The sequence below is a fragment of the Dicentrarchus labrax genome, unplaced genomic scaffold (genome assembly GCF_905237075.1).
Source record: "Dicentrarchus labrax unplaced genomic scaffold, dlabrax2021, whole genome shotgun sequence".
Classification (NCBI taxonomy): domain Eukaryota; kingdom Metazoa; phylum Chordata; class Actinopteri; family Moronidae; genus Dicentrarchus; species Dicentrarchus labrax.
In genome coordinates, this window is record NW_026136714.1 from 1,243,768 (window position 1) to 1,256,161 (window position 12,394).

The following is a 12,394-nucleotide window of genomic DNA, read 5'->3' on the forward strand; positions in this document are numbered from 1 at the left end:
ACAGCACTCATTTTGACATGTAACAGTAGGGTGAACACAGGTGTTACCCAATGGTACCAATTAAAAGCTTCGTTCCATTTAGTGTCGACTCTGTTTGACCTGAAGGGAACGTGACCTCAATTTGGTATCACCTGTGTTTACCCAACTATTTCATGTCAAAATGGCTGCTGTGAAAAAGGTCTATCGACTACAGCTTCCCTCTAACTGTAACATTAATTTGACCTCAGCACAGGCTAAAATACAATTTAAAATTTTCCAGGGTAAAATAGATAATTTCAAGGATATTTGGTCATTTTAATCAATTTCCAGGTGTGACTAGAACATTTGTTTCTACATTTCCAGGTTTTCCAGGACGTGTGGGAACAGAAATAGTCCTTGTAGTAACAGTAATCATTTATTGGACTTTACAGTGATGCTAATTTGATCACTGATCAACTGTGAAGACTTTAATATCTTCAAATCTAAAAATTACCCAAGAGGGGGATCCCTTAGGACAAAATCTTCTCCAATTAGGTGTCCTTTGATCTAATGTGCGTGTATTGTGACATCAAAGTGTTTGGGAACCACGGCTCTAAGACATTAGAGCATAAGGAAGCGCTGTTCATTTACATTTATATACTACAAATATCCTTCAAATGCAAATACAGGAACATGCTGCTACTATTCTTCCTTCGTTGGATTTGCATTGATCTGCATTTTTCCTCGTTCCTGTTGCTTCCTCACCAGCAAGTAGGTTTAACGGGTTGCAGAGTATCGCCTCAGAGAGCTCGCTCACTACAGAAGCAGTTAATGAACAGCAATTAATAAAACCAGCCTGTCGTCCTCGGGGCGGGGGGGGTAGAGAGGGTCAGACATTTCTCTTCATTTCCTGCAAATGTGAAGACAAGACTGCAAGCTATGGCCCTCCAAACACGTGGAATATTCACAGTTAATACTAGAAATTACAAATTTAGCAACGGATGAGCTACAAAAGGAAGCTGTGGAGAGTGTTTGCTTTTCTCCAAAAGTGTGGATAATTACACAGAGAGAGCTGCTGGTCTTGTAACTGCCATCTCGATCCATCTCAACCACACACACACACAACCTCATCACAAGACCCGGGCAGAGAGGCTGGCTCCATTAATTCAATTATGCCCCCCCGTGGTAACACGCAGGACTGCTACTCTGGCAGTGTTAGAAGCTGTAAATCTTAGCTACTGTACTGCTGTTGCACATGCTGCCTGCAGTCACCAACACATGTTCCCAGACTTTAACATGAGAAAACTCACTGCACTACAAATGCTCCAGTTCCTCCAATGAAGGCAATGCACTGTAAAAAAGGAATCTTAAGTATAAAAGCCTCATTTCTGGGAAATTAGTCTTATTGTTTTGTCTAAAAAGAATAATTATAAGCATGTTTTGCATTAGAAATTAAGACAAGGTGAGATATATTTTTTTCTGAAAACCAGATTATATAAGATATAACTGATATAGCTGATATTGAGCTCGATTTAACAAGTAACAACAATGGTTTGCATAATATCCCAGCAGAAGAAACAGATTGTTTTCCAGTAAGACCACTTGCACAACTTCTCAGTTTAAGAGAAAGTCATCATGTCCCAGTGTTGGAAATGAAGCAGCTGTTTAGTTTTTCATTGTTTCAACAATAACAATGCTTCTGGTGCCTTCAGTTAATACAAAGTCACCTATTTTTATTATGCCGTTTGAAGAAATTGTGTCTTATTGTACATTTTCTGCTAATTATTCATCTCAAATTCAGCTCAATGAAGTGCCCAAAATACTTCATCTTTATGTTATAACTGAGTTTTCATTGCGTCTAATAAGCACAACTTGCTTTTATTCTAGTTTTAAGGCCCATTACAGTCTTTCAGTGGCTACATTTTTATGCTAGCCAAATAAAATTGGCTCAATAAAAGAACATTTTCTGATATTTAAGAATATTCGGCTGGTTTCTAGAAGGGCTGTTATTGAAGAATGCAGGAGAGGAAACAAGAGAAGAACCGTCTTATACAGCATAGACATGAGGACCTATAGGATAACGCAGTCTCAGTTGGGGCTGTCTTCTCTTGTGTTTGTGTCCATGACAGCTATATCCCAAATATGAGAAGAGTGAACTTGAGTTGAGCCATCCCCGGGGTTTGACAATGGGCTGTAACTCTGTCTGTGAAAGCTGCTGACACGGAGCCCAGAGGGGACAGATGACACTGTAGTGACACCACTTCAAAAAAATAAAAATAAAAAGGCATGTGGAGTAATTATAGCCTTTAACACGCAAACACACCAATACATATTTACATTCTGGGGGTGGAAGAAAATATCGATACGTTATGTTTTGCGAGACTCAAACCGCTGTAGATTTTTAATTAAGAGTTAAGATGCTAAGATTTGTAGCAGTGGTTGTCTTTTATTATTTACTACTTCAGAAATTAAAGACTGGCATACATACAACAAAATGTGGATCTAAGAGGATCTAAAAATATATATTAAACACTTAAAATGTTTCATTTATTTAATGTTTACCTACAGAATCCTGCAGGGACTTGCTATGATGTTGGATGTTGCAAGAAATGGGATAAATACACATGCAGACCCCACTGTTCTCTTTGTGTACTCACATTTTAGGAAGTTTGTGTAAAGAACACACCACCATATGCATAAAATGTAACACATATATATATATATATATATAGAAACGTAACCCTTGTATCGTGATTGCCAGATTACTGCCAATACACAGCCCTGATTCAATCTGTACATATATGCTCACAATTATAGACACACCACAGGTTTGACATCACATTACTTTTCATGTAACAGTATCGCCCTTTAACACGTAACCACTTCATGCGCCTTATTGGATAGTTATCTGATACAGAAAGACAATCTTAATTGCATTCAGGAAAGGATTGAAGCCAGATGTTGCAAAGGTGTGAATGCATCTGTCTCTCAGGGATACGTAATCTGTTCTCTCCTCCAAAGCGCAACGACGAGACAAAGCGAACTGCATTTACAGGGTCATCATGTCATTATGGCGGCGGAAATTAGCTTCTGTTCTTCCTCTCATATATACACATATATAGCAACAGGAAGAAATGGCAGCGTTTTAAACAAATACGGACAGGTGAGAGGTCACAGTAGCTTTTATCAGATCAGAACAGTGACTGAATTACCTGTGTGGGTGAGAGAGCAGAGATCTGTATGAGGCTCACTTTGCTAAATTTAATGAAAATGCAGCTAAACTCAGGTAACTTGCCATTTATGCAACGTAACAATACAGTAACTGCTCTCTCTTTTCATATCTTGTCTATTTTTTGTGTGCACAAGTTCTTTCTTCTTCCGGTGTTTTTAAGGGGTTGGCAAACAACTTGTGGTGCATTACCACCAACCCTCTGTGGTGGAGCAGGCCTTTGTCGTGATTTGCATGCAGCCAGGGAAAACCAAGAATGATGCAATCAGACTTGTGATCTGGCTAATAGAGACGCATACATGTGGCTAAGTGTTAACGGATGGGAGTTAAATGCGACCAATTATGCTCAGTTTCAGAGTAGCTTTGCATGATTCAGTTCTAAAAAGATGCTTATTTATCTTACATTGGCCCTTCAGCTCACCGTCTGTCTGAAACAAGCGGTTATATCTCATCTTTTTTAGTTCCACCCCCCTCACTTTTTGTTTTGATTGGCCAACTTCCGGGAGCCTGCGGAGGGGGCAGCAACCGGTGCTGATTGGTAGCCATCCTCCTGCTGTTAGCTTGGACAACAGTGATATGTTGCACTGAATCTGATGAAGTTACCGTCTATCAAACCACAAATGAGACGGGAATAAAATGAGGCCTCACTAAAAACACAATTCACTGATTTTTGTGAAACTGGATCATATTCTAACTTTCCCTCACAACTGGAAAAGCACCTCAGTAGTCCTGAGCAAAGCAGCAGATAGAGAAATCAGTGGCGAGCAGACGTTTGGAAACCTGCGATTTTGCTCACAGGGATTACTTTTACACAAGTTTACCTCATTTGAAACTTTGGCCATGTTTAATAAGAAGGATCCAACATTTTACCGTTATATGTATATATATCACAGGAAAAGATAAGGCAAAGCATAATAGGTCAGCTTTGAATCATTTTATCAGAGACACTTACAGTAAAAGCAAAGTGTCATCGATTAGGAAATCCAAACAACAAGAGACGTTATAGTGACTAAAAAGAAAAAACACTAAAAGAAAGAACACAGATATGAGTGGATGAGTATATGCTGTTGTGTCACTGTGTCACAATGGGCTTAGAGTGTGTGAAACTACAAAACAGGGTTCAGTGTAGAGACAAAGAGAGAGGTTAGGAGGGAAGGCAGTAGGCTAGAGTACATCCTGCCAGTCAGTGGGAAGTGGAAAGTGTGACAGAGGTCAGGCTACATTGTGGAGTAAGCTGTGAGTCATTCCTTTAACTTCAAGCCTTTTCAGATGAGTCTTGAGCAACCCGCAACGTCCTGCTGTTGCATTGGAAGTGCTGTGATTTAGTGGTGCTTGCTGACGGTGAGGCTGAAAGTCATGAAGGACACTTCCTGATGTTCACCTTAAAAGGGCCTCTCAGGGTGGTTTCTGTGGTTATCTGAGGACATCTGTGCAGGTTAGGAGTGCCACAAAAACAGCCCCAAAGCTTTTTGGGTTTAGTCTCTTGCTCATTGACACTTGAGCAGGGTGAACGCTCATTTGCCAACATTCTCTCTCTAACTGCACTTCACCGCTGTACCATTCTATGAAAAGGATTTGCCCTGAATGTGTCGGAGAAGCTGTTCAAAACATTCGAGAGCATTTTCCTCCGAACTGTGAAGTTTTAAAATGACTGGTAGTTTCCCCATAGGGAGGGCTCGTTCAGAGAGGCTGAATGGTGGTGTGATACAGTGTGAGAGGACTTCTCTGCTTTAAGTGCCTATTCCAGTAAAAAGGGAAACTAGTGTGTTTCACCACTAGGGGGACTGAGAGCACTGAGAATCACTCAGTATTTTCTGCACAGAGCACTGATGCATATAATGAGTGCTGTGACTAACTTAACACTTCCAAAGAACCTTATATGATCTCCCAGCTACTGGTTTTTTCTTTCCTTTAAAGACATATCAAGCTGCTTTACTTGCATAGGTGAAAATAGACTTGTTTCAGCATGTGTCACCTTATAGTGTGTCCTTAAAGTGTGTGCTTGTGTTTGTACGCCTGTGATTCATCATGCCTGCTATGTTGACCTTTAGTAGCTCATTCTGTTAGGCAAGAGTTGTGCCTGGCCTGACAGTAAAGAGTGGGAGGGCTCAGGTAGGAGATAAATACTTTATGGCACCCTCTGCTTTTGTTGAGGGTTTTTTGAGGATTACATCCAACAAGGTAAATGAAAATGACAGATTTCCAAGAAAAAATGTTCTCCGCAGACAGACATCTGTCTCTTCACATAGCCAGTATTACACATACTACAAGAGTAATCTTTTTGTCTATGAGATGTAATGAAAAGCAGAGTGGAAGACACAATGGGGCTCTACTCATGCTCAAATTAGGGACTCTCTGTGGTTTGTTTAGAGGTGTACCTGCTGGGTGATCCAGTTTCCCTTACAGGCGCTGTCTGCATTTCCAACACAAGCTGCCCAATCCCCGACAATAGAACCAAATAACCTTAACCAGGCAACAGCAATACTCAAGAGGATGTAGCTGCCTGGCTGAGTTCAGTTTGTTATCTTGCATCAGCCCTGTGAAACAACACTGAACCACGAGAGGAAAGCACCCAGCTCTCGCACTCACTTGTGGTGATGAAAAAGCACATGTGATCAGGTGAAACCAAACTCCAATCCAAGCGTCTGATCTCTGTGTGTGTGTGTGTGTGTGTGTGTGTGTGTGTGTGTGTGTGTGTGTGTGTGTGTGTGTGTGTGTGTGTGTGTGTGTACATTCTACTGACCCTGTTTTCATCGTAGATGATCTGCACCAGGCTGCGGTGCTTGGCCTCGCTGGGTGGCGGTGAGATGGGCCGCTCAGGCTCATGGGGCTTTGCAGCCTCCTCCTCCAGCTGTTGCTGTAACACACACACACAAACAAAGATGATGGTTAGCACTTAGCAAATCCAAAATGGGCTGTGATCTTCCAGGAAGACCTGTGGCTCACCAGTTCCTGTGGCGAGGTTAGAGAGTGTGTGTCAGATAAAGCGTCCCTCCCCCCCAGCTCTACAGCAGGGACCAGACTAACTGTCCCATTAGCTGTAATAGCTATTAACTCCCCAGGGCCTAGTTAATCAAAGACTTACTACAACAGCCTGTAAACAAAGCTGAGGCCTGCTGTGTGGCTGGAACATCCAATGAGAGAGAGAGAGACAGACAAAAGAAAACAAAACAAAGAGGCAAATGTGGGAAATGAACACCAGACAAATACAGCAGAGTTCCTCTGAGTTAGCACACACTGGCATGCAGCCAACTACTGTACTCCAGAAACCTGACATTTAGGAAGTGCTATCTGCTGGGAACTTTAAGAATCTGGGGACTGAGAGCGAACGCTGTAAAGGAACTAAACGTGGCTGTTTGATGCCCATCACTCTTTATGTTTCACTGCCAATCACGCAGAGTTCAGTCAGTGCTTCCCTGTCCGTGTACGCACAGAAAGAGAGAGAGGAATCGCCTCTTCTGACATTCAGAAAGAAGCTAAATAGGATACAGAAAATAACCTTACACTTAAAACACGTCTTGCCTCTCTGGCAGGTTGGATAACATCAGAAACTGAAGTGTAAATGCAACCGAGGAGCATTAGAGGGTTACCGCTATCAGCCTGCGCGTTCTATCCAGATGTTGACAAGGTTTAAATGGATCAGTCGGGATCATTAATCCTCCCACTCCTAACTACTCAGTAAGCAGCATATGGAAGTTCTTCAGCCTGTTATGATGGCAGGCGATAATGAGACAAAAATTATTCAAACAATTAAATTATTTAAACATTGAATTTTTCTAGTGCGACACAGAAAACAGTCCTAAAAGGAGGCTGCTGTATGTAGCAGTTAGCATATGTATGGCTTATTATATAGCTGTGTCTAGTTTCAGTCTTCTTCCATACAGCATGATGTTCATTTAGTAACTGATGGTCCCATTTAGAGTAAAACAGACTATAAAGCAGGGTATGCTTTAGGGCGGGGCTACCTTGTGATTGACAGCTCATTCTCAGTGAGTCCGTCCAGCTCAACGCACCAAACTCAGATCAAACTGTCAAACAGTGCTGATCAGATATGGATCCAGATTCTGTTACTATATTGACAATTCCTCTCCTCAAATCGTCTCAAGTCGAAACTGCACAGCCAATGAGAGCAGCTCAACTCGCAGTACGTCACCTCCGCTGGCTCCGACAGTCTTTATGACAACCATAACGAGGTTTCAATCTTTCAAACTAAAAGTACGACAGCTCGTTGCAGAGTAAATTACAAGTAACAGCGATATTACATCATATCTGGATTTCATCTGGATATAAAAAGAAAATGGAGATCGGTATTTGAAATTGAAGCAATTTATCATTCTGGTTAAAAACCTTTTATTTGAAGGGCCGTTTATTTTCCTTCCTTTAGTCAATTATTTTATAAAGAGTGAGACCAAAGGTTAGACGTTTGAGTAAAAGCTGTGAAAAACAATTTGGCAGCCGATTTCCACTCATATTTAACAATTAACTGGACTTCTTAAGCTCCCGCGAAAAAGAGAAACCCATCTACATTTTAACTTCATGTTACTATCACAGAAATATTCTATTTTAAATCACTTCAAACACTACATGTCATGATAATTATCCCAAAGTACCAGCAAAATAAGTCCCTGCTCAAAACCTTGTTAGACATTAGAAAACTAAAACTTCAATCTTTGACATCATAATTTGGCTGAATGTGTGGATACAGTCTGTATAATGTGCAGGATATAAGCTGGAGACAGAGTGTATTCAGCTGTAACTAGCTGTCTGGAGGCCGAGGCCAAGTGTCGCTGAGTGTCGTGCGTAAGGCTGATCTACAGTTAAGTCAGCCCCCCCAAGACTGCCCTCCTACGCCTCCTGCTCATCTCCCGTCAGGGGCTTCAGAGACAGGACAGGCGGCCTCCAGAGGATCCACATGAGAGTGGAGCACGATGGATCATCATGTGCCATGATAGCCCTGGATAAGCATCTGGTAAGGGAAACACAGACATTCCCATAGAGACCTCCCCCTTTCGCTTTCCAAACCCACCACAGAGTAAAACAAAATAAACCAGCCGTCCTGGGCTTGGCTGACATGACACAGGCTGGCGGTAACCTGAGCCCTAACCCTTCCCCCACCAACCCCCCACCCATCCACTAACTCTGCCAGAACTCTTTAAATAAAGTTTTACCGCCCCGCTTAATTAGTCCAGATGTTTTAATGCTTCAAGAGAGCCGGACTATAAAAAAATATCCATAAAAACACTGTGTGTGTATTGAGGGAGGGCGAGGGGGGAGAGGTTGTGATTTATGCTTGTAAGCAGCAGAGCTCAGCCTCTCAATCATTCACAAGTTTAAACACTAACATTGGAATCCGATCCAGTTTTATTTTGGTTCCTATTCCTTTTTCAAACACTATAGAAACATTAAAAATAGCACCCGAAATCTCTCATTCACTCACCGCTCCACTGTCTTTATAAGTGGTCCATTATCTGAAAGAATTACGATGCAATATTTCAACCATATGATGCACTTGTGTGTGTCTGACTAGGTGATCAAAAACGGGCAGATTCAAGCCTTTTCTATTAATAAGAAGCAATCTATAATCTGGCAACCACAGATTTCATCAGGTGAAAGGTTGTTGTTGGCACATTTTTGCAGCTGTAGCTAATCCATGTTGACTTGGATAAAAAAAAGAAAAGAAAACAAACTCATTTGTCTCATTAGTTTGTTATTTAGAGGCCGTTTTTGACCACAGCTGGGTACTCATTAGTCACTGAGAAGAGTCTTAGTCGACGCACTTTCCATTAGTCGGATAGCTGCAGAAGAAAAACAAACAACCGGGACGAAAGTTAAAGAGGATTGCTGCATCACAGATCTTTTCTCTTGTAACACAGGAAGACTCTTACCGGTGAACTGCTGCATATGCTAACTGTACTAGCTGCTGCCACTAGCCAGTTAGCGGCCCTGCTAGCTGTCTGTACCCGGACTGGGAGCTTGAAGGACAGGGGGAGTTTAAACACTACTAGTGTAGGAGCAGAAGGGGCTCTCTCTGTCCCAGGACTCTGACTCTGGGGATGAAGACAGGGCGGGTTGAGGCAGCCACAGGAGAGGCATGAAACAGAGGAAGAGGAGCGAGTTTCTAGCCAGCTAATCTGTGACGTTACACTGCGTTTTACTGCATTTAACATGCAGCTGTTAATCCAACTCATCATAATCAATAACTCTCAATAGGAACCTGCAGGATCCTAATCTGTGAAACCAGCGGAGCGATGTCAAGGGTGTAATTTAGCGGTCAAGAGTCATATCATTAGTCTTAATGCCGTCACGAGACCAACAGCTGTAGCGGTCATCAATAAACTGACCTAATGTTATGTTTGAACGATGATAATTAATACGCAGTACGTAGCGACATGCATGTTGGCGGAGGGATTGGAGTTGAAAGGAGCTCGACCGTACAGCTTCTCTACTAAACATGGCAGGCGGCCAAAAGGGAGACTGTGTGGCAGGGATGTGAGTGGTTTAGCAGTCACAAAACCTCCACCATAATCCTCCTCCTCCCCCAGGGAAGCTGTTATTTATAGCCTTATATATTTTTAACCTACTTTTCTCCTAAATAAAAAGCCAGAGAGAAGAGAGAAAAGGGGAATGCAGCTGCCTGGAGGAGTGCGTGTACAGAATTGTGGCACATTGAGCAAGAAAACAGCTACAGAAAACTTGAATGCAGCGATTACAACACAGCAAAGTCTGTTTAAGACTTTTATTGCGCCGATGCCAACTGAAGCCTGGCAGGGAAAGTCACATTGGAAAACCACACATGAACATTTTCAAAACGAGCCAAACACCGCCACTAAGAAAATTCAGCGAGCATGCCAGCACTGGCAGAGACTTAGACATCTACAAGCATGACGAATAAACTCTTAAAAAGGTGCCTCATAGTGCTTTTAGGCAAGCCTGCCCGGTCCAAGTATGTGCAGTATGCACATGAATGACATCACCAAGTGGTGTCAACTCAACTTTCCTCGCTGGCATGCATCATCTCTTCTTACAGCCTGTGCAGAAAATAATGGTAAACAACCTCTTCCATCTCTACAAACACTGCTAGAAAGGTGGGTCATACACAAGCTGCAGTACTAAGGCCACATCAAATGCAAAAACCCATCCTTGGTGGAGCAGAGTGAATGAAAGAATGTAAACAAGAGGTAGGTACAGATCATTATGTGTCTCCTTTTCAGTAGCTAAACAAATATGTATTTCTAGTTTGTAGTTGTTGTAGCTTTTTTCTGCTGCATACGTTCCCACCCATGCATGCATCTAGTGCTTTGGAGGTGGTATGAAATCTTCGGCAGAAGTATAAATCAATTCCAAAGCCGGAGGCATCTACAGGAAGACTAGCGGAACATCTCTACGGAGTAACATAAATCCACCTCAAAATCAACGAGCTAAGCAGGAAACCCTGAGATAGCATCAGTCTGCAATCTCTAATCACAAAGGAAGCCAATACAACCCCTAACTTATGACCACATCCATGTGTGCAGACCTGTTTCTTGCGAAGCTTGCAGATCTGCTGCTCCACCATGGTGATCTCCCTGTCCACGCGGTCCATGTTCTGGATCAGCTCCTCCTTGGAGTAGCGAGCCGGCACCAGATCCAAGTCCGGGTCCATGTGGACCGGGCTCACGGGGGAGATGGGCTCCAGTTTCCCCATGGAGCTTCCACGGTCCTGCAGAGGCACAGCAGAGAGAGAAGAGTGACACAGTTAGACGTGTGTAATATCATTAGAACCCAACTGATTGGGATTTTTGAGGCCAAGTTCATCAATTTCCGAGATGACAGAATAAAAATAGAGCAATTATACACCGATATGGCGATGCAAAGGTACTCAGAAGGCTGCTTTGTTACACAAATAACTTAAATTTAACACTGTATAACATGTTAAATACTTTAACTCATAGGCTACACTGTCAACCAATGCTAGAAATGAACAAGAGAAAATAAATACATATCAGTACTGGATGTTCAGTGTCAGTCAATTACTGACAATTTAAATAAAGAATAAATAAATAGATAAACATCAGTATTGTAAAAACTACAAGCATGTTTTCAGCATTAAATAACCAAATATCTACATATATTTATTGGATAACACACCGATACCGATATATTAACATTGGCCGATAATAGTGGTCGGGCTTTGAATATCAGTATTTTCAATTTTACGCTCAAAAAAGTAGAACAGTTAATTTAATTAAAATCTGAAGGGAGAAGGAAGAATGAGGACAAAGAGGAATTTCATGTGGTAAGTCGACACAATGTTTGGATGAATTAATTACAGCTGGCAGGTCAGAGTAAAGTATCTGACATCCAACCGAGCGTAAAGACCTTCGTGATGTGGCCTGACCGTTTCAGAGGGAGCGAACTCGCACATTCCCCCCCTGTCTTCCTCTGATTGCAAGGTCTGCAGGTTACTCTGCAAGAAATCATCCAAACAGTCTGCGTGTCCTTCGGGAAGGTAACACACGGCAGTAATTAAGTCCTCTGGGTAATGAAAGCCAGTGTAGTGTCTCAGTGTCACTAGACCACACTAATGAATATGAGGTCACAGCCTCCTTCGCCGGGATTATACACAAGAGCACTGGCAACTGGCTCTGCTTAAGAGACTGAGTTTGAAATGTGAAATACTTGGTTTTTAGGATGTGTGTGCGTTTGTGGGGGGCTGGAATCTGAAGGGTGGTACATGAGTGTAGATGAAATTCAGGAGGTAATTAATAGTTATGTCTTCTGGCAGAAAAATGGAAATGGTGTGCATCTGTCAGTCAAACAATACACAGTGAGGCTCATCAACTGAGCAGCCGTACTGACGAGAGAGCAGAGAGACGCTGTTCATCAAACCGGTGATCTTCAGGGTATATTACAGTACTCCTATGTTAGGGTATTTACGCTCTGAGTACACACTCTCACTATAAACCCATCTTCAGTACAGTGTGGCACCGCCCCTGGTCCAAATTTAGCTCATATTTTAGTAGAAATTCCAGAAAAACTGCAAAAAAAATGTGATGTTTCCACCCAATATTAGTGAATATTAATCCAGATAAACGGTTGGCGGTGCCAATTCTACAGTCTGGTTCCTTTAAACTCGAGGTTCCCAACGTTTTTTCACCATTATATCCCCCCTTTGAAATACTTTTCCAGCCCAGAACCTCCTGACCAGCGCAATACATTTTTGCTATA

At 42.2% G+C, this 12,394-nt stretch overlaps 1 protein-coding gene across 4 annotated transcripts in view; it reads right to left on the reverse strand.

Annotated features, from left to right (window-relative positions):
- The window catches only part of ncor2 (nuclear receptor corepressor 2), a 108,830-nt gene that overhangs the window by 61,596 nt on the left and 34,840 nt on the right, over positions 1–12,394 (reverse strand). For all 4 annotated transcript variants that reach the window (XM_051423326.1, XM_051423328.1, XM_051423327.1 and 1 more), the window contains exons 5-6: positions 10,704–10,886; positions 5,931–6,044 (exon numbers count right to left, since the gene is read on the reverse strand). In XM_051423326.1, coding sequence (XP_051279286.1) covers positions 5,931–6,044; positions 10,704–10,886 — 297 coding nt within the window. The remainder of the gene's footprint in view (positions 1–5,930; positions 6,045–10,703; positions 10,887–12,394) is intronic.